This window comes from Eucalyptus grandis, chromosome 1, assembly GCF_016545825.1.
Source record: "Eucalyptus grandis isolate ANBG69807.140 chromosome 1, ASM1654582v1, whole genome shotgun sequence".
NCBI lineage: Eukaryota > Viridiplantae > Streptophyta > Magnoliopsida > Myrtales > Myrtaceae > Eucalyptus > Eucalyptus grandis.
This window is the reverse complement of record NC_052612.1, coordinates 7939154-7960707: the sequence shown is the minus strand read 5'-3', so window position 1 is coordinate 7960707 and position 21554 is coordinate 7939154. Positions and strand designations below refer to the sequence as shown.

Here is a 21554-nt window from a genome sequence, read left to right as displayed (position 1 = left end):
AGTGACGAAAGGTTTCACACAACGGGAAGGTTTTGACTACCACGAAACCTTTTCCCCCGTGGCCAAAGATGTCACTGTTCGATCATTCCTTTCCGTAGCGGCTTTTTGGGACTGGTCATTGCATCATATGGATGTGCACAATGCATTTCTGCATGGGGATTTAGATGAGGAGATTTATATGGAAGTGCCACCAGGTTTACGGAGACAGGGGGAGGATAAGGTCTATCGTCTCCGCAAATCCTTGTATGGACTCAAACAAGCCTCAAGATAGTGGTATGCAAAGTTTGCTGAGTCATTGATAGCCGCCGGTTTTCAACAGTCCAAGTTTGATTATGCTGTTTTCACATGGACTAGAGGTATGTCATCTATTTACTTAATGATATATGTAGATGATATACTTATTATGGGCAATGATGAAGTAGCTATCAAAGAATTCAAAAGCTATTTGCATTCAACATTCCATATTAAGGATTTAGGATCACCAAAGTACTTCCTTGGAATCCAAATCGCACGCTCAGACCAAGGGATTTCCCTCAGTCAGAGGAAATTTGCACTGGAGATTATATCGGAAGCAGGTCTATCAGGATGTAAGCCAGCTGTAATTCCAATTGAGCAGAACATTAAACTGACTACAGCAGATTATGATGCTGGTTTATCTCAACAAACTGATCATATACTCAAGGATCAATTGAGATATCAGAAGCTCGTTGGGAAGCTCATATATTTGACCATGACCAGACCAGATATAAGTTATGCAGTCCAGACACTCAGTCAGTTTATGCATCAACCGAAGGAATCTCATATGAATGCAATGCTTAAAGTGGTGAAGTACTTGAAGAGTTGTCCAGGACTCGAGATTCTTCTTTCCAGGAAATGCGACATGAGGATGACTGCTTTTTGTGATGCGGATTATGCGACCTGTCCGATGAGCAGAAGATCCATTACTGGTTTCTGCATCAAATTGGGAGACTCTTTACTCTCATGGAAGACAAAAAAGCAACCGACAGTTTCACTATCTTCGGCAGAGGCAGAATATCGTGCTATGGCCAAAACAACTTGTGAAATAGTATGGTTAAGGGGATTGCTTCGAGATCTTGGAGTACAAGTTAGAGGACCGACCAGACTATTTTGTGACAATGATGCAGCCATCAAACTTGCATCGAATCCTATTGTGCATGAGAGAACCAAGCACATAGAAGTGGGCTGTCACCAAACCAAGCACACGAGAAAAGATTCAACAAGGGATGATCGAGACACAAGGGATTGGGACAGAAGAACAACCAGCAGATGTCTTCACCAAACCTTTATGTCAGAGACAGCATGCGTATCTCTTGAGCAAGCTAGGCATCTTGGACATTTACAAGCCACCAGCTTGAGTGGGAGTGTTAAAGATACGCAAGGATATTCAACCGAATCTTTCAGATATCATTGCACAAGTCAAGATCAATTAATATCGAATCTGATTTTGTATATAATATTGTTTCCTTTTATTTACATACAACATGTATTATAATAGACATGCTCTGTACATTACAAGGATATACCGAAATACAAGAAAACTTCCCCATCTCGCTTTCCTTCCTCTCGTCTTCTTCATCTTCTTTCACGATCACGTCTTTTATAGGAATGAGGATGAATCCGGACAAACTAAGGATGATACAGATGATGAGTAGAAGCTCTAAATCTTAGGAGGTAGCTGTTCTTGTTGGGGCGAGATTTGATTCGTCTTGTTGCATCTTCATAAATTTCGGATTGTTGGGGTAATTAGGGGGGCTAAGAATAGGTGAAGTGAAGTTTTATATTCCACCGCGAGAAAGTGAGTTCCATAAAGCATCTTGTATACGGACTATTTTGCTGTTTCAAATAAGAACCAATTGTTCTAGGTTATATACGCAATTTACTGGAAATTTACTGCTGATCGTGATCAAGAGTTTCCATGGACTCATTACAGGTAGCTTTGTTCCTCTAGACATCAATTTAAGTGGGGTGCTTTTGCTGCTTTGTAGCGTGAAACTTGCTCAAGACGGAGATGCTCGCTTGGGGCAAGCCACTGGTCAAGTCGCAGCTGCCCCAGGAGAAATTCATACGCATACTTGCCAGTCTTGTGCCCTCCAAAATTTTATGATCCCGACCACGTATGCTGGTCTCAGGCAATCACCATGACGACAGAGGCCACCCAGCCTCGCCATTGCACTAGTGGTTGTCGCCCTATGGTGGATTACGGCACAGTTCCATTACCGGGGGAACTTTGTTAGCCCAGTTGGTTATGGAACTATGCCGTTAGGCATGGCTAACAAGTTGTGGGATTTTCACCCTCCTCATATCACGCCGGACGAGTGACAAGGATTGGTTACCACATGCCAGCCCAGTTGTAGCTTATGACTTTCATCATAGACACAATGTTTCTGGGATTGGTTACCTACCTTCACTGCCTATGAGCCCCCTAATTCTCGGTCTATAATTTATCCAACCGACCAAGAGGATGGGGAGGCAAGAACGGGGTCACCCACCCCTGGGCGGTTTTCCCGCCTTTACCTCCTTTGAGCAGTTTAAGGACCTGCTCAAGTCCGTGGCTCTGTATATATACTTTTCCAGAAAATTGTTTCTTTAATTAGACAATCACATCCTCCGTCTATCAAACATTTGATTGGACAGTATATCTGTATCTGTCCTTGTATCCGTTGTTTACTCGACCAAATAATATGATATAAAAAATCTGCAGGACTTCTTGCTTAATCTTAATATATCCTTATTGACTTTATTTCTTAGTGAGCAAATGCAGCATAAGAGAAGAACATTACATATTACCCTCGATAAATTGACAGAGCGCATGTCACATTCGTTAGCTATAACTCCAGAAATCTGAGATCTGGAGACTTTAGATGACCATCTTCCCTAAAAGCCATTTTGGCATTTCGACATCATCTGCTGTATACTTAGATATAATTATCAAAGGTTCTAAACCTAGTTATTATGTGAAGCGAACTTAGCTAAAGCCAAGAGGTCACTTTTGAGACATTTGACAACATTGAAATGATATGGTTTTACACAGAAAATATGAGATATGACGATCGAATTCCAAGTTCCCAAATGGTAACCCGTCTGTTTGGGTAAAACAAACAACGAAAGTAGATACGTTCAAAAGGGAGACACGAGAACGGCCGCCGTATTCAATTTTCAATTTTTGCAGAGTTTCTATACATCTCGATCCAAATTGAGTACAAATCGCCGGATACTATAAGTTGTTGGTCTGCATGTAGTGTCGATATGATCGCAAATAATCGAGAGATGCAGTTGCTCATTTCTGTTTATCTCACGTTCCAATTGTCCAAGCTCAAGAATTTAAATCCGATTTCGAAGAACTTGGTTTTCATGACTCTGGCGAGCTCTAAGTGCTGCAGATCAAAATTCGGTCTGTCGAAATCACAAGACAAAAGTAAAGAAGATATGGTAGCTCTTCTTGAGAGCAAGAGCTTTTGTATGACACTCAACAAATTCTTATGTGTAAACCTAAATCATGGCAAAGAATTACAAACAATATTCTTAACGAGAAGGGCGCCGGAACATGTCCTAAGCGTAGGCCTGTGGGTTCTCTAGGAGGTAAGACTCCACGACCTTGAATATGGCCATGGCCTTCTCCTTCCCAGCCTTGATCTCCTCTTCTTCAACCTGAAATGCCTCCTTGGTGTTGTACTTGCTGGTCATCTTGCACACTGACCCTCCGTCACTGGCAGCATCAAACTTGACCTCATAATCAATCGACTCAAGCTTGTCGCCCAGTGCGTCACCCTCAATCATTGTGTACCTACAAACGAAGTTCTCCTTGTCGAGCTCATTGATCCGGTGCTTCACATACTTGAAATGACTAGCTGCGTTTGTTACCGAATGAGAAATAAATTCACTGAACTCATCACTAGAGAGGATCCAAAAGAATGGTGTATGCTGAGTCTACGTACCTTCGGTGAAGTTAACTTGCTCGATGCTCCCGTCTCCTCCATCGCCTTGCACGAGCTCCACGCTCTTTATGAACTGAGGAAGTAGCTTTGGGATCAGGGCATTCGCCTCGATGATCAAGGCCTTGAACATGCGAGCCGCAGCGATCGGGCATGTGAGCTCTTGTGTGATGCTGGTTGCCCCCATGGCTATTAGCAAAGCGATGAGAAAGAAATAACCTCAAAGAAGTGATATGCTTCTGAGTCCTGTCGATGCCTCCTATTTATGGTTAGAATTATGTGAATAGGTCGGCTTAGTTTGGCAAGAGTCACGTTTGAGGAAAATAGAATGGTCAAGGATTTGCAGCGTAAAGGAATGTAGAAGAGTAGTTAAGTTGGTCTCTTTTGTTCTTTTGGTCATGAAAATGGTTTCGATCCCTTTCAGATTCAAGTTGAAATGTCAAAGATGATGTTCCAAAAGATGAACACAAGAGAGAGCACATTCTCATGTTCACATGGGCGGCCATCCCTTTGAAATGATTGTTGTGGAGTTTGATCTAATAATGATTTGGTCGGACTACTACGTGACTTGCTGAATAGATATTATAAGGAAATACCCTTAGTTGGAGAAAAGTGTATTAATCGAATGTCGTTTGACATGGAACAAACGAGAATCCTTAATTGATTAATGATATTACGTAAGCATGTCACACTATATCACTATTACATAATTTTTATTTCTTCGCAGGCAACGCCCTAATGTCACGGCAGATCTGTTCAAATGCATCGAGAAAGGCCGTTCAATTGGGTTAAAGTTGATTCAAACTTCAGTAAACACCGGCGGTTTGACTGGGTCACAATCGGGTCGGCAACGGGGTGTCTAAGGATCAGCTTATCGTCTAAGTTTGGGGGAGGTGGGGCCGGCTGCTTTTCCGTTATACTTTGCTTCTCTCTTCCTCTTCTTCTTCTTCTTTTCGGTTTTTGATATTATTATTGTTGAATAATTTGATCCCTAATCCAATGTCCCCATCAAGAGATATGATAGGATTAGCTTAAATAGACTTTCAAATAGCCCAAGTGTTATAATAAGATGAGTCCAAACCCTAGACACATTCAACTATGTTTTTCAATAGCTTTTTTGATATATTATAAGAATGTACTTTTCCTTAACAATCTTACGTATTGTGGTTTATGAAAGGTTGTGCCACATTGATAGCTTTAGATGTTAGTCCAAATTCGAAATACCGGACCAAAGTTTGGTATTTTGTTGGCCATTTGGCATTTTATTTGTAACTCATGAATTCTCTCCTTGTAAAAAAAATTAGTAAAATTAGAGAATTTCATTCTACAAGCTTTGTATAAACACGTAGCATAGTTTACCAAATTCCACAAAACCACTGCACCAGATTCCTGTCACACCTTTTATTCTCTTATTCTCAGCAAACCTAGAACAACAACACTCACCAGCCCAACATGCTTAGCTCCAAACAGAGTAACTCAAACACTACTTGTCTCCTTTTCAGTTCAGCACAACCAGACATATTTAACACATTACATAAACAATAAAAGATAACGATAAGATCGGCTCAATAGGCATCAGGGTTTGCCACGAGATAAGCCTCGATGGCCTTGACCATTGCGGACGCCTCCTCTTTCCCGGCGTTGATCTCCTCCTCGGTGACGTCCTCCTCGCCAATGGTGAAGTAACTGCTTGTGCTCTTCAACACCGAGCCTCCCTCGGGCGATGGGGTGATCTTCAACTCATGGCTGATCTTCTCATAGGCGCTGCCCAGTATTTCGCCCTCGATGATTGAGTAGCAGTAGGTAAAGTTCTCCTTGTCCAGGGCCTCGACCTTGTGCTTCGCTGTCTTGTACCGACTGCCTATCAAAGTAACAAAAATTCACATTCACATTTAGAACTCGCAGGATTCAACATCACAAGCACCAATCTTCATGGTGTCGATTAGGCCATTTAGTAATTAACCCAATTGTTCCGACCGCAATCCAATACGATTGACTTAGACATAGCCTGACTTTGCCTGATCAAAATCGAGTCACATAATCACTTGTGTCCAGTCAAACGGTTAGAAACATCTTAAGTAACCGAGTCATATCTATCTTTTTCAATGTTCATTATAGTGTTCCATAAGGTTGAAACCGCCTTGATTCAGAGCAATCCTAAGTTCCTAAAACGGATGGACTAACCTTCACCAAAAGTCATCAACTTGATGGTCCCGGTACCTCCATCGCCCTCGAGGACTTCAATGCTCTTGACAGCTTGCGGGAGGACCTTGGGGAGGAGATTATCGGCGTCGAGGATAAAGGCCTTGAACATCTTGGCCAGGGGAATGGGTGACGTGACCTCTACGTCGAAAGTGATGACACTCATGACTAGATCCTAATAGAGTTGCTGAAACTAAGGAGGGGGTGATGATCTGGAAAGACTTGAGTAGTAGTGATGAAGTTGGTCTTTGGGACTTGGGAGTGAAATGAAGAGGCTGAATTGAAGCTGACATATAGAGAGAGAGAGAGGGAGACTAAGTGTGAAGGGTTCTGATCACTGAATATTTCCTTCTTACTAAGATGCATTATATTTCGCAGAAAATAAATAATTTAGAAAATATTTTCCTAAAAATAATCACTAAATTTGGATAGTATTTCCAAGCATAAGTTATTTGGTGAGTGTGCTGCATGTTCTAAATTGATCTAAATTGCTAAATCTAATGGGCTCACTAGAATTAAAAGTCTAGATTCCCCTTAATATAAATAAAACACTACCTCATTTTCAAGTCTTCATCAAAATTGTGTTGTATGTACTAAGTTAATCTAAATCACTAAATTTGATGGGTTCACGTGAGATCCGTACAAAATTCACTAGAATTAAAAGTTCAGATTTTGCTTACTATAAATGCAGTGCTCTTTCCTCAAATTGTGTATTATGTACTAAATTGATCTAAATTGCTAAATTCAATGGGTCCAAGTGGGACCCATATGGAACCCACTAGAATTAAAAGTCCAAATTGTGCTTAATATAAATATGACCCTAGCTCATTTCTGAGTCTTTATCAAAAGTGTGTTATATGTCCTAAATTGATCTAAATCGCTAAACCTAACAGGTTCACATGGGATCCATGTGGAACTCACTCGAATTAAAAGTCTAGATTCTCCTTGATATAAATACGATGCTATGTCATTTCTAAGTTTTCATCAAAATTGTGTTGTATATACTAAGTTAATCTAAATTGCTAAATTTGATGGGTTCATGTGGGATCCATAGGAAACTCAATAAAATTAAAAGTTGAGATCAGCTTAATATAAATACAGTTTTCTTTCATCAAAATTACGCCGTATGTATTCTCCTTGATAGAAATACGATGCTATGTCATTTCTAAGTTTTCATCAAAATTGTGTTGTATATACTAAGTTAATCTAAATCGCTAAATTTGATGGGTTCATGTGGGATCCATAGGAAACTCACTAAATTAAAAGTTCAAGTCAACTTAATATAAATACAGTTTTCTTTCATCAAAATTATGCCGTATGTACTAAATTTACCCAAATTGCTAAATCTGATGGGTTCATGTGGGACCTATATAAAACTCACTCGAATTAAAAGTCAAGATTCTCCTTGATATAAATACGATGGTATGTCATTTCTAAGTTTTCGTCAAAATTGTGTTGTCTATAAATATGACCCTAGCTCATTTCCGAGTCTTTATCAAACGTGTGTTGTATGTCCTAAATTGATCTAAATCGCTAAATCTAACAGGTTCACGTGGGATCCATGTGGAACTCACTCGAATTAAAAAGTCTAGATTCTCCTTGATATAAATACGATGCTATGTCATTTCGAAGTTTTCGGCAAAATTGTGTTGTATATACTAAGTTAATCTAAATCGCTAAATTTGATGGGTTCATGTGGGATCCATAGGAAACTCACTAAATTAAAAGTTCAAGTCAACTTAATATAAATACAATTTTCTTTCATCAAAATTACGCTGTATGTACTAAATTAACCCAAATTGCTAAATCTGATGGGTTCGTGTGGGACCTATATAAAACTCACTCGAATTAAAAGTCAAGATTCTCCTTGATATAAGTACGATGCTATGTCATTTCTAAGTTTTCGTCAAAATTGTTTTGTATATAAATATGACCCAAGCTCATTTCCGAGTCTTTATCAAACGTGTGTTGTATGTCCTAAATTGGTCTAAATCACTAAATCTAACAGGTTCACGTGGGATCCATGTGGAACTCACTCAAATTAAAAGTCCAAATTCCACTTAATATAAATATGACGCTAGCTCATTTATGTTTCTTCATCAAAATTGTGCTATATGTACTAAGTTAATCTAAATCGCTATATTTGATAGGTTCATGTGGAACCCATATGAACCTCACTAAAATAAAACGTCCAAAATCGATTAAACGTATATACTACTTTAACTCATTTCTAAGTCTCCATCAAGCACCTTTTTCTCATCTCTTTGAAGCTTCCGATCACGTGCCATTCCATCACATGTGAATCGCAAATGATTTTCCACGCCAGAGTCTTTGTTAAATCTCAAGACTTAAAAATACGAATGTGAAGTAACAATTGCGTGTCAAATGCAGAAAATTCATATGTGAAAAGGTTGACCGTCCCTTCTTGAGCCAACTGTTCTCTTCCTCGATATGCTTTTCTGATCTGGCCTCAAAGACAGATGGGCAAAGCGGCGCATTCATATCTATAATCTCGCGGCAGTTTCAACTCTGTTAAAAGAATGCCGAGATCTTTACAAGATGTTTGACAAGCGTCTTTGATGACAGCATGCAGCATATCTACCGCTTCAAAAAATAGTTACGGTTCAGTCTCGATTGTTATTTTTCTTGAAAGAGACACGAATGAAGACATAAATTATGGTGGGAGATAGAAAGATCCAGCCAACATGTAACAACAACTCAATCGTAAGCATCAGCGTTTTTGCAAGAGATGGGCTTCTATGGCTTTCAACATTCCCATGGCCTTCTCTTTGCTGGCCTTGTTCTCGACCGGTCCATGGCGAAGTACTTGCTCATGCTCTTGGCCATACACCCTCTCTGTCTGGACCCGCCTCAAACTTGATCTCGTTCGGGATCTTCTCTAGCGCGTTGCCCTGGACGATGGCGTACGCATGCGCGAGCTTTCCTTGTCCAGCTTCTCGACTGGTGCTCCACCGAGTTGAACTGTCTACCTGCGAGACACAGAAAAATGCAGTCAGCTCCCACGTTGGTCTTATCGAAGAATGTCGGTAAATGTCTTGACATCACATGTTGATGCGACACGATCAAAATGAATGAGATTAGAAGACAGCGCGTGTGCTCGCCTTCGCCGGAAACGACGTGATGGTGCTGGGACCACCATCACCTTCAATGGTTACAAAATCCAGATTGGCTTGTGGGAGGAACTTGGGGATGAGATTTTTATCAAGATCGAAGGCCTTGAACATTCGTGCAGGTGAGATGGAATGCGTCTTCGCCTAAGAGTTCCAAGTCGCAGGGCAAGAGATATGTGAGATTATGTTGAAATGCCCTTTAAATGATTCTCAATCGCCTTGTTTAGTAATCTAAATCAGCATCACAATGTTCTTAAATGATATAATAAATAAAAAAAGAGGACATAAGGCATGGATCTCAAGCCCAAATTAAACTTATTAGCATGCGAGAGATCTTTGAATGGAGACACCCTTGAGGGTGGGAAGTCACTAAATTATAACTTATATATTCTAACGGCGCCAACGGTTTGGATAAGCAAGCTTGAGTGCATGCGGATAATTTTGCGCAACAAAATGCATGGTCGGTCGCGAATCGAGACTCGTCCGCGTACACGCTATTGCCACCATGACCATGAATACCACTACCTTGACCAATTGGCCAGTCGGAGGTGGAAGACATGGGTCGAGCAAATCCTATAGTGGCACATTTGAGTCTTTGAATAATTTCGACATTCGTGTCATTTGTAGGGAAGAGAGAAGATTCCTAGATCCTTCCCCATCATTCTCTACCATCGGTACTTTTACTGTTGACTCCGTTTCATGAAAGAAGAATGAATCAATGTTTCCATCACAACCTCGAGTTGCCTACAAATTCCAAATTTTTGAGATACTGCTAATACAGACCACTTTTCAAAATCTATACTTGCTCTTCCTAAAAGTCTTGTTAGAATTATTGGATGAATCCAAATTCAATATGTCAATTAAAGCTATTTGATCAACCCGAGACCATAGGTACAGGGGGAATGTATTGATTAGATTTGATCATGTGACTTATCAGGAACCATGTAGCCATACGATGCAGCCACTGGGATCCAATTCAACGAATCCGAATTCAGAGCCTCACTGTCCCAAAAACCAAAAGTTGAGGCTCGAGCAAGATGTTGTTCAACATCATGTCCCAATGGACAATAGGCAGTGAGCAATCGTGATGCAAGTAGGCGATCGTGGGAGCCACGCATTGAACAATCTTCATTCTCTTGACACAAGTCCAATTCAACTGCTCCTCTTCCTCCACGCAAGACCTTTGCCAAAGTTCAGAAAAGATTGGATGATGTCCCTGCGGTTAACCAACACTTTTTTTACCGTGACGATGTGGCCGCTGGCCTATTCGGCCTTGTAAACGCTTCTGAATCCACGTTTTCCGATGCAGTACTCTTCACTGAAGCCGTTGGTGGCCTTGGCAATGTCGTTGAATGCAAACTACGTTCCCCTTTCCCATATGATTTCACGCACTTCATAAGATTTCTTATCTCTTCATCGAGATGCTTGTTTCACCGCCAAAGCACCAAAATCAGAGCAATAAGAGTCGCGAGAAGTAGTAAGCAGCAAACGCAACAATCACATTAATCAGAACCTTTCTCCGATGGTCAGTCGATTTACTGCTCGACCCACATGGAGACATTCCGTCGCGTTTCCTCACAAGCCTGGATTTGCAATAAAAGCACTTCCTAGTTATTGTTGGAAGAGGCGACCACCAGGAACTACGCCTGTCAACTTGTTGTATAAGAAGCCCATGAAGCTTAAACTGCTCATGCTGGTGAGAGCAGCTGGGATCGTACTCGACAAATCGTTATGCAAAACATTGAGATTTTCCAATTTAGTGAGCTTTGCTAAATTGGAAGGAATTGATCCTACTAGTGAATTGTGGCTCAAGTCTAGTGGTTATGTAGCGTGAACAAGTTCCCCAGCTCTGGCGACATGACACCCAACAGATTGTTGTTGCTCAAGTTCAGGTTCAGTAAATTCTCGCAATTTGCTAACTCTTTTGGTACGATCCATAGAGAAGGGATGTACTTGCCATATTGTGGTTTATGAAAGATTGTGCCACATTGATAACTTTAGATGTTAATCCAAATTCGAAAATATTGGGCCAAAGTTTGGTATTTTATTGGCCATTTGGCATTTCATTTGTAACTCATGAATTCTTTCCTCGTAAAAAATTACTAAATTAGAGAATTTCATTCTACAAGCCATGTATAAACATGTAGCATAGTTTATCAAATTCCACAAAACCACTGCACCAGATTCCTATCACACCTTTTATTCTCTTATTCTCAGCAAAGACAAGAACAACAACACTCACCAGCTCAACATGCTTAGCTCAAAACAGAGTGACTCAAACTCTTCTTGTCTCCTTTTCAGTATAGCACAACCACACATATTTAACGCATTACGTAAACAATACAAGATAGCGAAAAGATAGGCTCAGTAGGCATCAGGGTTTGCCAAGAGATAAGCCTCGATGGCCTCGTACATCGCGGACACCTTCTCTTTCCAGGTGTTGATCTCCTCCGCGGTGAAGTAACTGTCCGTGCACTTCAACATCGAGCCTCCCAAAGGCAACGCGTTGATCTTCACCTCATGGGTGATCTTCTCGAAGGTGGTGCCCAGCATTTCGCCCTCGATGATTGAGTAGCAGTAGGTGAAGTTCTCCTTGTCCAGGACCTCGACCTTGTGCTTCGCTGTCTTGTACGGATTGCCTATCAATGTAACAAAAAGTCACACTCACATTTAGAACTCGCAGGTTTCAATATCACGAGCACCAATCTTCATGGTGTCCATCAGGCCATTTAGGAATTAACCCAATTGTTCCGACCGCAATCCAATACAATTGACTTAGACATAGCCTGACTTTGCCTGATCAAAATTGAGTCACATACTCACTTGTGTAAAGTTAAACGGTTAGAAACATCTTAAGTAATCGAGTCATATTTCTATCTTTTTCCATATTCATTATAGTGTTCCATAAGGTTGAACCTACCTTGATTCAGAGCAATCCTAAGTTCCTAATACGGATGGACTAACCTTCGGCAAAAGTCATCAACTTGATGGTCCCGGGACCTCCATCGCCCTCGAGGACTTCAACGCTCTTGACGGCTTGTGGGAGGACCTTGGGGAGGAGGTTATCGGCATCGAGGATAGCGGCCTTGAACATCCTGGCCTGGGAATGGGGGATGGGATATCGAAGTGAAAAGTGATGACACCCATGACCGGATCTTAATAGAGTTGCTGAAACTGAGAAGGGGTGATGATCTGGAAAGACTTGAGTAGTAGTGACGGTTGGTCTCTGGGACTTGGGAGTGAAGAGAAGAGGCTGAATTGAAGTTGACATATATAGAGAGAGGGAGACTGAGTGTGAAGGGTTCTGATCACTGCATATTTTTTTCTTACTAAGATGCATTATATTTTGCAGAAAATAAATAATTTAGAAAATATTTTCCTAAAAATAATCACTAAATTTAGATAATGTTCTGAGCATAAGTTATTTGGTGAGTGTGCTGCATGTTCTAAAATGATCTAAATTGCTAAATTTAATGGGCTCACTAGAATTAAAAGTCTAGATTCCCCTTAATATAAATACGACACTACCTCATTTTCAAGTCTTCATCAAAATTGTGTTGTATATAAATATGACCCTAGCTCATCTCCGAGTCTTTATCAAATGTGTGTTGTATGTCCTAAATTGATCTAAATCGCTAAATCTAACAGGTTCACGTGGGATCCATGTAGAACTCACTCGAATTAAAAGTCTAGATTCTCCTTGATATAAATACGATGCTATGTCATTTCTAAGTTTTCGTCAAAATTGTGTTGTATATAAATATGACCCTAGCTCATTTCTGAGTCTTTATCAAATGTGTGTTGTATGTCCTGAATTGATCTAAATCTCTAAATCTAACAGGTTCACGTGGGATAAATGTGGAACTCACTCGAATTAAAAGTCTAGATTCTCCTTGATCTAAATACGATGCTATGTCATTTCGAAGTTTTCGTCAAAATTGTGTTGTATATACTAAGTTAATCTAAATCGCTAAATTTGATGGGTTCATGTGGGATCCATAGGAAACTCACTGAATTAAAAGTTCAGGTCAACTTAATACAAATACAGTTTTCTTTCATCAAAGTTATGCCGTCTGTACTAAATTAACCCAAATTGCTAAATCTGATGGGTTCATGTGGGACCTATATAAAACTCACTCGAATTAAAAGTCAAGATTCTCCTTGATATAAATACGATGCTATGTCATTTCAAAGTTTTCGTCAAAATTGTGTTGTATATACTAAGTTAATCTAAATCGCTAAATTTGATGGGTTCATGTGGGATCCATAGGAAACTCACTAAATTAAAAGTTCAGGTCAACTTAATATAAATACGGTTTTCTTTCATCAAAATTATGCCGTATGTACTAAATTAACCCAAATTGCTAAATCTGATGGGTTCATGTGGGACCTATATGAAACTCACTCGAATTAAAAGTCAAGATTCTCCTTGATATAAATACGATACTATGTCATTTCTAAGTTTTCGTCAAAATTGTGTTGTATATAAATATGACCCAAGCTCATTTCCGAGTCTTTATCAAACGTGTGTTGTATGTCCTAAATTGGTCTAAATCACTAAATCTAATAGGTTCACGTGGGATCCATGTGGAACTCACTCAAATTAAAAGTCTAGATTCTCCTTGATATAAATACGATGCTATGTCATTTCTAAGTTTTCATCAAAATTGTTTTGTATATAAATATGACCCTAGCTCATCTCCTAGTCTTTATCGAACGTGTGTTGTATGTCCTAAATTGATCTAAATCACTAAATCTAACAGGTTCACGTGGGATCCATGTGGAACTCACTTGAATTAAAAGTCTAGATTCTCCTTGATATAAATACAATGCTATGTCATTTCTAAGTTTTCGTCAAAATTGTATTTTGTATATAATAAGTTAATCTAAATCGCTAAATTTGATGGGTTCATGTGGGATCCATAGGAAACTTACTAAAGTTAAAAGTTCAAATCAGCTTAATATAAATATAGTGCTCTTTCATCAAATTACGTCGTATGTACTAAATAACCCAAATCGCTAAATCTGATGGGTTCATGTGGGACCTATATAAAACTCGCTGGAATTAAAAGTCTAGATTCTACTAAATAAAAATGAGGCCCTAACTCATTTCCGAGTCTTTGTCAAAAGTGTGTTGTATGTCCTATATTGATCTAAATTGCCAAATCTGATGAGTTCACATAGGATCCATATTGAATTCACTAGAATTAAAAGTCTAAATTCCACTTAATATAAATATGACGCTAGCTCATTTCTGTTTCTTCATCAAAATTGTCGTATATGTACTAAGTTAATCTAAATCGCTATATTTGATAGGTTCATGTGGAACCCATATGAACCTCACTAAAATAAAACGTCCAAAATCGATTAAATATATATACTACTTTAACTCATTTCTAAGTCTCCATCAAGCGCCTTTTTCTCATCTCTTTGAAGCTTCCGATGGCATGCCATTCTGTCACATGTGAATCGCGAATGATTTTCCACGCCAGAGTCTTTGTTAAATCTCAAGACTTAAAAATACGAATGTGAAGTAACAATTGCGTGTCAAATGCAGAAAATTCATACGTGAAAAAGTTGACCGTCCCTTCTTGAGTCAACTGTTCTCTTCCTCGATATGCTTTTCTGATCTGGCCTCAAAGACAGATGGGCAAAGCGGCGCATTCATATCTATAATCTCGCGGCAGTTTCAACTCTGTTAAAAGAATGCCGAGATCTTTACAAGATGTTTGACAAGCGTCTTTGATGACAGCATGCAGCATATCTACCGCTTCAAAAAATAGTTACGGTTCAGTCTCGATTGTTATTTTTCTTGAAAGAGACACGAATGAAGACATAAATTATGGTGGGAGATGGAAAGATCCAGCCAACATGTAACAACAACTCACTCGTAAGCATCAGCGTTTTTGCAAGAGATGGGCTTCTTTGGCTTTCAACATTCCCATGGCCTTCTCTTTGCTGGCCTTGTTCTCGACCCGGTCCATGGCGAAGTACTTGCTCATGCTCTTGGCCATACACCCTCTCTGTCTGGACCCGCCTCAAACTTGATCTCGTTCGGGATCTTCTCTAGCGCGTTGCCCTGGACGATGGCGTACGCATGCTGCGAGCTTTCCTTGTCCAGCTTCTCGACGGGTGCTACACCGAGTTGAACTGTCTAGCTGCCAGACACAGACAACTGCAGTCAGCTCCCACGTTAGCCTTAACAAAGAATGTCGGCAAATGTCCTCTTTGACATCACGTGTTAATGCGACGCAATCAAAATAAATGAAAATAGAAGACAGCGCAAGCACTGGCCTTCGCCAAGGATGGCGCCGGGACCCCATCACCTTCAGGGATGACAAAATCCTTAAAGGCTTGTGGGAGGAGCTTGGGGATGAGATCGTCGTCAAGAACAACGGCCTTGAACATTCTTGCAGGTGGGATGGAATCGTCTTCACCTAAGAGTTCCAAGTCCCACGGCAAGAGATCTGTGAGATTATGTTGAAAATGCCCTCTAAATGATTCTCAATCGCCTCGTTTAGTAATCTAACTCAACATCACATTGGTCTAAATCATATAATAAAGAAAGAGGACAAAAGGCATGGATCTCAAGCCCAAATGATACTTGTTAGCATGCGAGAGATCTTTGAATGCAGACAACCTTGAGGGAGTCACTAAATTATTATTAAAATATTCTAATAGAATCCAATGGCTTAGACAAGCAAGCTTGAGTGCGTGCGGAGAATTCCTGCTTGACGAAATGCATGGTAGGTCGCGAATCGAGACTCGTCCCCATGCACATCCACTTCCTCGGCTAGTTGGCCGGTCGGAGGAGGAAGCCGTGGGTCGAGCACATCCTTCAGTAGCACATTTGAGTCTTTCAAAAATGTCGACGTTTTTGTCATTTGTAGGGAAGAAAGAACATTCAATGGATGCTTCCCATCATTCTCTAGTGTCACTACTGTTACTGCTGACTCTGTTTCTTGAAAGAAGAACTAGTCAGGGTTTTGCTCACATCGTCGAGTTGTCCACAAATTCCAAATTTCTGTGATACTTTTAAAAGAAACCATTTTTCATAATCTATACTTACTCTTCCTAAAAGTATTGTTAGAATTATTGAATGAATCTAAATTCGATTTGTCCATTAACCGCAGAGTTACTACTAATTTTATTTTTCAAGAAGAAGAATGAATCAAAGTCATGATCATAATGTCAAGTTGTACCCAAATTCCAAATTTGAAACCCACTCTCTAAGACGTATCACTTTTCAAAACCTATACTTGCAAGAATCATAAAAGTCCCGTTAGAATTATTTGAATGCAAATTATCAATCCGAGACCATTTGTACCCGCGAAATGTTCTATTAGATTCGATCATCTAACTTATCAGGAGCCATGTAGCCATAAGATCCAGCCACAAATAAGGCCGGAAACTCGCATGAACCGGTAAGCAGCAGCCCAGTCCGGCGAGCCCGAAACAGGGCATGGGCACAAAAAAGCGCGGTCGGCCGAGAGTCCCTACCCTGCTCGCGGCGTCGGACGGCGGACGAGCTCGATAGATCGGGCTACGTCCGTCCGCCTCGCTCGTCTCCTAGCCGGGATCCTCGGGAAGCCGACCCCGAATCGGGAAAAACCAAGACGGCCCGAACGGGGACCTTACCATGGCCTCGAAGTGGACAAGGAGCGGCGGCGGATCATCAGTTTTGGTTCGGAAGTGGAGGCCAACAGCGGCTCTCTCAGTCGCGTTCTCTCTCTCTCTCTCTCTCAACTTACGGTCTCTCTTTCGCGGCCCTCTCTCCTCGGATCCGAATCCCTCTCGCCTCGTACTTGACCCCCCTCCGATTTCTCCCTCCTCCCCGACCTCTGGCCTTCTGAGAAGGCCGTCGGCGGAGGCGCTTCGGCCGCCGGTCCTTGGCGCCGACCGGCCCCCCTTGGCTGAACCAGCATCACATCACCCGTCGCCTCCACCGCCGCCTGCTCTGCTTTGCGCCTGCTCTGCTCTGCTCCTACTGCTGCGGCCGTCCTCGCTGGCGTGAGGAAGAAGCGGGAAGGAGGAAGGAGGGGCCGGGCCGGGGTGAGAAGCACAAGCAGAGTGGGCCCTGGGCCCACCAGGGGAAGAAAGGAGAAAAGAGGGGGGCTAAGGCGAAGGCCCAGCCCCCGTGGGCCCTTTTTTTTTAATAAATAATATTAAATAGGGTTAAATAAGAGAAATAAAACGAAAATAAAACTTAAAATGCAAATAATATTAATGCTTAGATGATGTGAAAATCGTTTTTAGTAGGGTCAAATTGATTCCAAATTTTTATATAATTTTAATTTTATATATTTAGTCAAAATTTAAGTATCAATAAATATAAATCTCAAACTACAAGATTAAAAATAAAAAAAGAAAAGAATTAAAGAAGAGACAAGTGCGGTTGCACCTTTATCCCATCATGTGACTGAAATTGTTTACGAAAAGTAAAAAATCAACCTAGTGATATTCTAAAATAGCTCCTTTTTGCCTTGCTCTTCTAGCTTTGGACATCACTTTATTTATTTTTTAATTTACTTGGAATCTTATTTGGTGAAATCTATACATGTTCATCGAAAGTGCACGATCTAAAAGATTTCATTAATGTCATAGCCACAACCAAGAAGTATGTATGATATTTTTTATTTTATTTTTTGAGAATACCAAACTACATTACTAGGCAACCGTGCATTTAAGTACCACAAGAGTTGTATTTAGATCCCACATCAACTAAAAGCACACTAACATTCGGACCAATATCTAATCACTTGTGGATTGCCGACTATGAAAGCATAAAGGAGTAACTACATAAATGATGAATGAGAGAGAGAGATTATATATAAATCATAATTCAAAGTGACGATCTACTCTCTTAATAATGATGATGACAATAATAATTATATAAAATTGAGAGGACAAATTTTTTTTTGGCCTGGTAGAGTTTGTAAAGAACTACACAATACATCGGGATGATCATTAGATGAAAGTGCATGCTTACAACATTGAAAATCATTTTGTAGGGTATAGATCTACCAAATTGTTCAAACATTGTTTTAATGGTTTCCCTTGGATGAAAGACTCTTCCTCTAACACATGATTTACTTAATTTAATCAATCCAAGAGAGAGATACACCACCCATGTGCCCCATAAGCAATGGGGAATTTGTCTAATATGTTATGATGTACAAGACCTTACAATCTCATTCGCTCTTTTGATAAATATAAATTAACGTGCAATCGATGAATTAAGATCTAATGTTATTAAGATTTTTTACGTGTGCACGCGTGGTTTTGGTCTAATAGATCAAACCAACATACAACGTCAACTCAAACAGACACATTTTTGGTCGTTCACTCTTCTTTATAAAAATCCCTTTGAAGGCCAGATGTCTGATAACCCTCGATACTTGACACCTTAAAGTTTACTTAGCAAGGGTTCAATAAGTCAGGTTTTGGAAGGGTCATCAGGAGTATTACAGGTCGGAGCGGGTAAAACGAGGATCTCTGTAAAGTTAATCACCTTGCTGGAGTTGCATTTGATGAATGAATTTTTCCCTACTGAAATTCTTTTAGAGCATATGTTAACAAGACAATCGCAAAATTGCCGTCAAATAAAGCACCCAGGCCAAAAGCGGAATTGATCACGATGATTTTTGGATTGAAGTGGTGAAAAAGCTTGGTCGAGAGCTAATTGGGAGATAGAGAAAGCACAAACTTTAGGATAAGCAATTTTGTGGCTAATAATAGAAACTACAAAAGGTTTTGGCCACTCACGCACGTGCCAGGTCTGCTCTCACGTGCACGCGGACCCTGGTCTATGTCTCGGCCTCTCAAGTCTCTCTTCACTGTTCTTCAATCTCCACTTTCCGTCACCCATTAATCCCATCTTCCTCGCTGACATGAAGTCATTAACATTCGATTTGATCCCAGAAAGAGAAATCAACACTTATCGCATGAATCGGAAGCAAATACTATGGAATCGGTGTCCCATGAGGTTGATCTTATACAATAACATCTTTGTATTGGCTACATACATTATGTGCAAATAAAGTGTAATTATAGTATCATATTTTCGTTAATTCACCTCTTTGATCCGATATTATTTGTCGACGTTGCCCTTAAAAAATCATGACATGACATCCTCCTTAGTTGATTGATATATGATAAGGGTCAACAAAAAAGACAGTATCTAAGTTAATAATTTGGGAAGATTAATGTTTGTGATGGAGGGTATCGACTTATTACATGGTAGAATCTTTCGGACATCGTACAATTAGCTGTCAAGCAAACTTTTTCGCCTTTTGTTTTTCAAGAAACAAACAATCACAATTTTTTAAAGATAGACTAAATGCCCATTTAGTTGATGGAAAACTGTTTACGAATTTTTTTTCCATATTTCAATATTTAGATGATAGAAAATTATTCAATCTACCGAAAGTGTTTTCTGTGGATTGAAAATAATAAATTTATATTTGGAAAAAAAAAACTTCTGTTTATGGTAATAAATCATTTTTCCTATTTTTTTTGCTAATTCTTATAGATTAAATTAGCCTAAATTAGACTTTATTAACGCATATTAGTGGATTCACTTGCTATCAAACACCATAAAATTAATTTTTCTCCAACATGTTTTGGCACGAACGAACACCAGAAAATTATTTACTTTCTCCGGAATTAAATTTTTTTGAAAATACTTTTCAGCGATGAATTTTCGCTAAAAAGGCGCATCCAACCGACATTTTTGTTAACCCTGTTCTCCCTCTCTCCTTCTCTCTCTCTCTCTCCGAGCTGCTCTTTCTTCGCCAGCTGCACAAAAGGCAAAAAAATATAATTGAGTTTCACCAGCAATTATGCACCTCAAGTGGCTTTGTCCTTCGGTTTGATGATAAGGAGCAACCCATCTTTGTTGACCTCCCTCCAAGTCCTTCATCCATCGGACTTTCCATTCCAGAGCATCAGCGTTAGCGTCGTCCTCCGCTCCCAACACCATATTTTTCTTCTCAAGTCCAACCTTTCTTTACTCTTCAGGTTTTCTTGCTTTGATCTCTTGACTCATGTCTTCTGTCCTATGATATGCTTCATGTGCTACCATGTTCTGTTAGATCTGGGTTTTGGCCACGGTTTTCCTGTCTTATGGGATCGGACTCTTTTAAGGATACTCGAACATCATTGTTTTGTTGCTTTCTGAACTATCCATGCACATTCAAACATCACGTGGCTTTTTGCAATTGCATTTAGCTTGATATAAGAATGTTTAATTCTTTGGATTAGCTAACTTTGATCTGCATTTGGTTACTGCTAATTCTGCTTCACCCCAGCTTCTAGATTGCCCTGAGAAATCTGGTCATCTTTAGTTTGTTGTGAGCATAATTTGAATTTGCAGTCCACCCAAAAGAGAAAACCTTACATGTTCACAGCGAAAATTCTAAGTCAATCAAAGTGAGAATTTGCAGACTATCAAGAAAAAGTTGGTTTTTCACAAAGTTGCTATTAAGTTATAAATAAGTCATATGGAAATCAGGTAATAATTTATTTTTTTAACAATAACTTTTTAACACTTACCAACTCTTTCAGGAATTTATCCGCATGAAAAATATCCGTTTGTTTTAAAATGGAGTAGAAAAGTCGTCCCTGTGACGTATGAGAGTTAATTGCCTTTTTAACAATTTTCGTCTGGATGGTCTCTTCACTAAACAAGAGGTCTTCTTGTAAATGGCATAATTATGACTTTTTGGGTGTCGAATTGTCGTGATCATAATTATTATTACTTTTTTTTGACCAAGATCATGTGTTCTCCGTTAGTCCAATTCTAAGGAAATTTGTTACCCCCGTAACAATGGGGTGAAGTTTTTTTTTTTTTTTTGGATATCCAGTATCCACCGGAGCCCGTGGGGTGAATTGATTTTTCAAGATATTAAAAATCAATTTTGTAAAACCTACCCGTATAAAAATTGTGCTTCTACTAACAAGTATACTAGCAATTCAAACAAGACAAAACTAAAAAGTTTAGAGAAAGAAAAATTGCAAAATGAGAATTATGAAAGTTCGATTCAGGTATACATACTCCTCTTTCTAGCTCTAAAAGCCCAAATAGACTGAACTCTACTAGCTATGCCAAGAGTACAAATATCATTTTGTTTAGAAAATTACTCAATCAGTCGTAAACTTTTCAATTTTGCCAATTTAATATTAAATATTTGTATAAAATTCCAATAGATTCCTTTCAGTCATTTTTTCCAGAAATTTCTGACGTGACATCATCGTGAGCCGTCCTATG

General features: G+C 39.7%; 3 protein-coding genes across 3 annotated transcripts; all 3 read right to left on the bottom strand.

Moving 5' to 3' along the window:
• Positions 1 to 3324: 3324 nt before the first annotated feature.
• On the bottom strand, positions 3325 to 4171 carry LOC108957953 (major strawberry allergen Fra a 1.08). The gene is made up of 2 exons (XM_018869507.2): positions 3957 to 4171; positions 3325 to 3869 (listed from the first exon to the last, which is right to left on the bottom strand). The coding sequence occupies exons 1-2, from the start codon at positions 4138 to 4140 to the stop codon at positions 3571 to 3573; spliced, it is 483 nt and encodes a 160-aa protein (XP_018725052.2). The 5' UTR covers positions 4141 to 4171; the 3' UTR covers positions 3325 to 3570.
• A 1347-nt stretch (positions 4172 to 5518) lies between these two features.
• LOC104451136 (major allergen Pru av 1-like) lies at positions 5519 to 6321 on the bottom strand. Its single transcript, XM_039309416.1, has 2 exons — positions 6138 to 6321; positions 5519 to 5814 (listed from the first exon to the last, which is right to left on the bottom strand). The coding sequence occupies exons 1-2, from the start codon at positions 6319 to 6321 to the stop codon at positions 5519 to 5521; spliced, it is 480 nt and encodes a 159-aa protein (XP_039165350.1).
• A 5329-nt stretch (positions 6322 to 11650) lies between these two features.
• LOC104438499 (major allergen Pru av 1) lies at positions 11651 to 12557 on the bottom strand. The gene is made up of 2 exons (XM_010051697.2): positions 12251 to 12557; positions 11651 to 11925 (listed from the first exon to the last, which is right to left on the bottom strand). The coding sequence occupies exons 1-2, from the start codon at positions 12555 to 12557 to the stop codon at positions 11651 to 11653; spliced, it is 582 nt and encodes a 193-aa protein (XP_010049999.2).
• Between the last annotated feature and the right edge of the window lie 8997 nt (positions 12558 to 21554).

Bases quoted from the DNA above. Each gene is read 5' to 3' on its own strand.
- LOC108957953 (XM_018869507.2), bottom strand. From the start codon at position 4,140: ATGGGGGCAACCAGCATCACACAAGAGCTCACATGCCCGATCGCTGCG. The intron at 3,870-3,956 runs GTACGTAGACTC...TAACAAACGCAG, and splicing joins GCAAGTTAACTTCACCGAAG to CTAGTCATTTCAAGTATGTG.
- LOC104451136 (XM_039309416.1), bottom strand. From the start codon at position 6,321: ATGAGTGTCATCACTTTCGACGTAGAGGTCACGTCACCCATTCCCCTG. The intron at 5,815-6,137 runs GTTAGTCCATCC...TTACTTTGATAG, and splicing joins GTTGATGACTTTTGGTGAAG to GCAGTCGGTACAAGACAGCG.
- LOC104438499 (XM_010051697.2), bottom strand. From the start codon at position 12,557: ATGTCAACTTCAATTCAGCCTCTTCTCTTCACTCCCAAGTCCCAGAGA. The intron at 11,926-12,250 runs GTTAGTCCATCC...TTACATTGATAG, and splicing joins GTTGATGACTTTTGCCGAAG to GCAATCCGTACAAGACAGCG.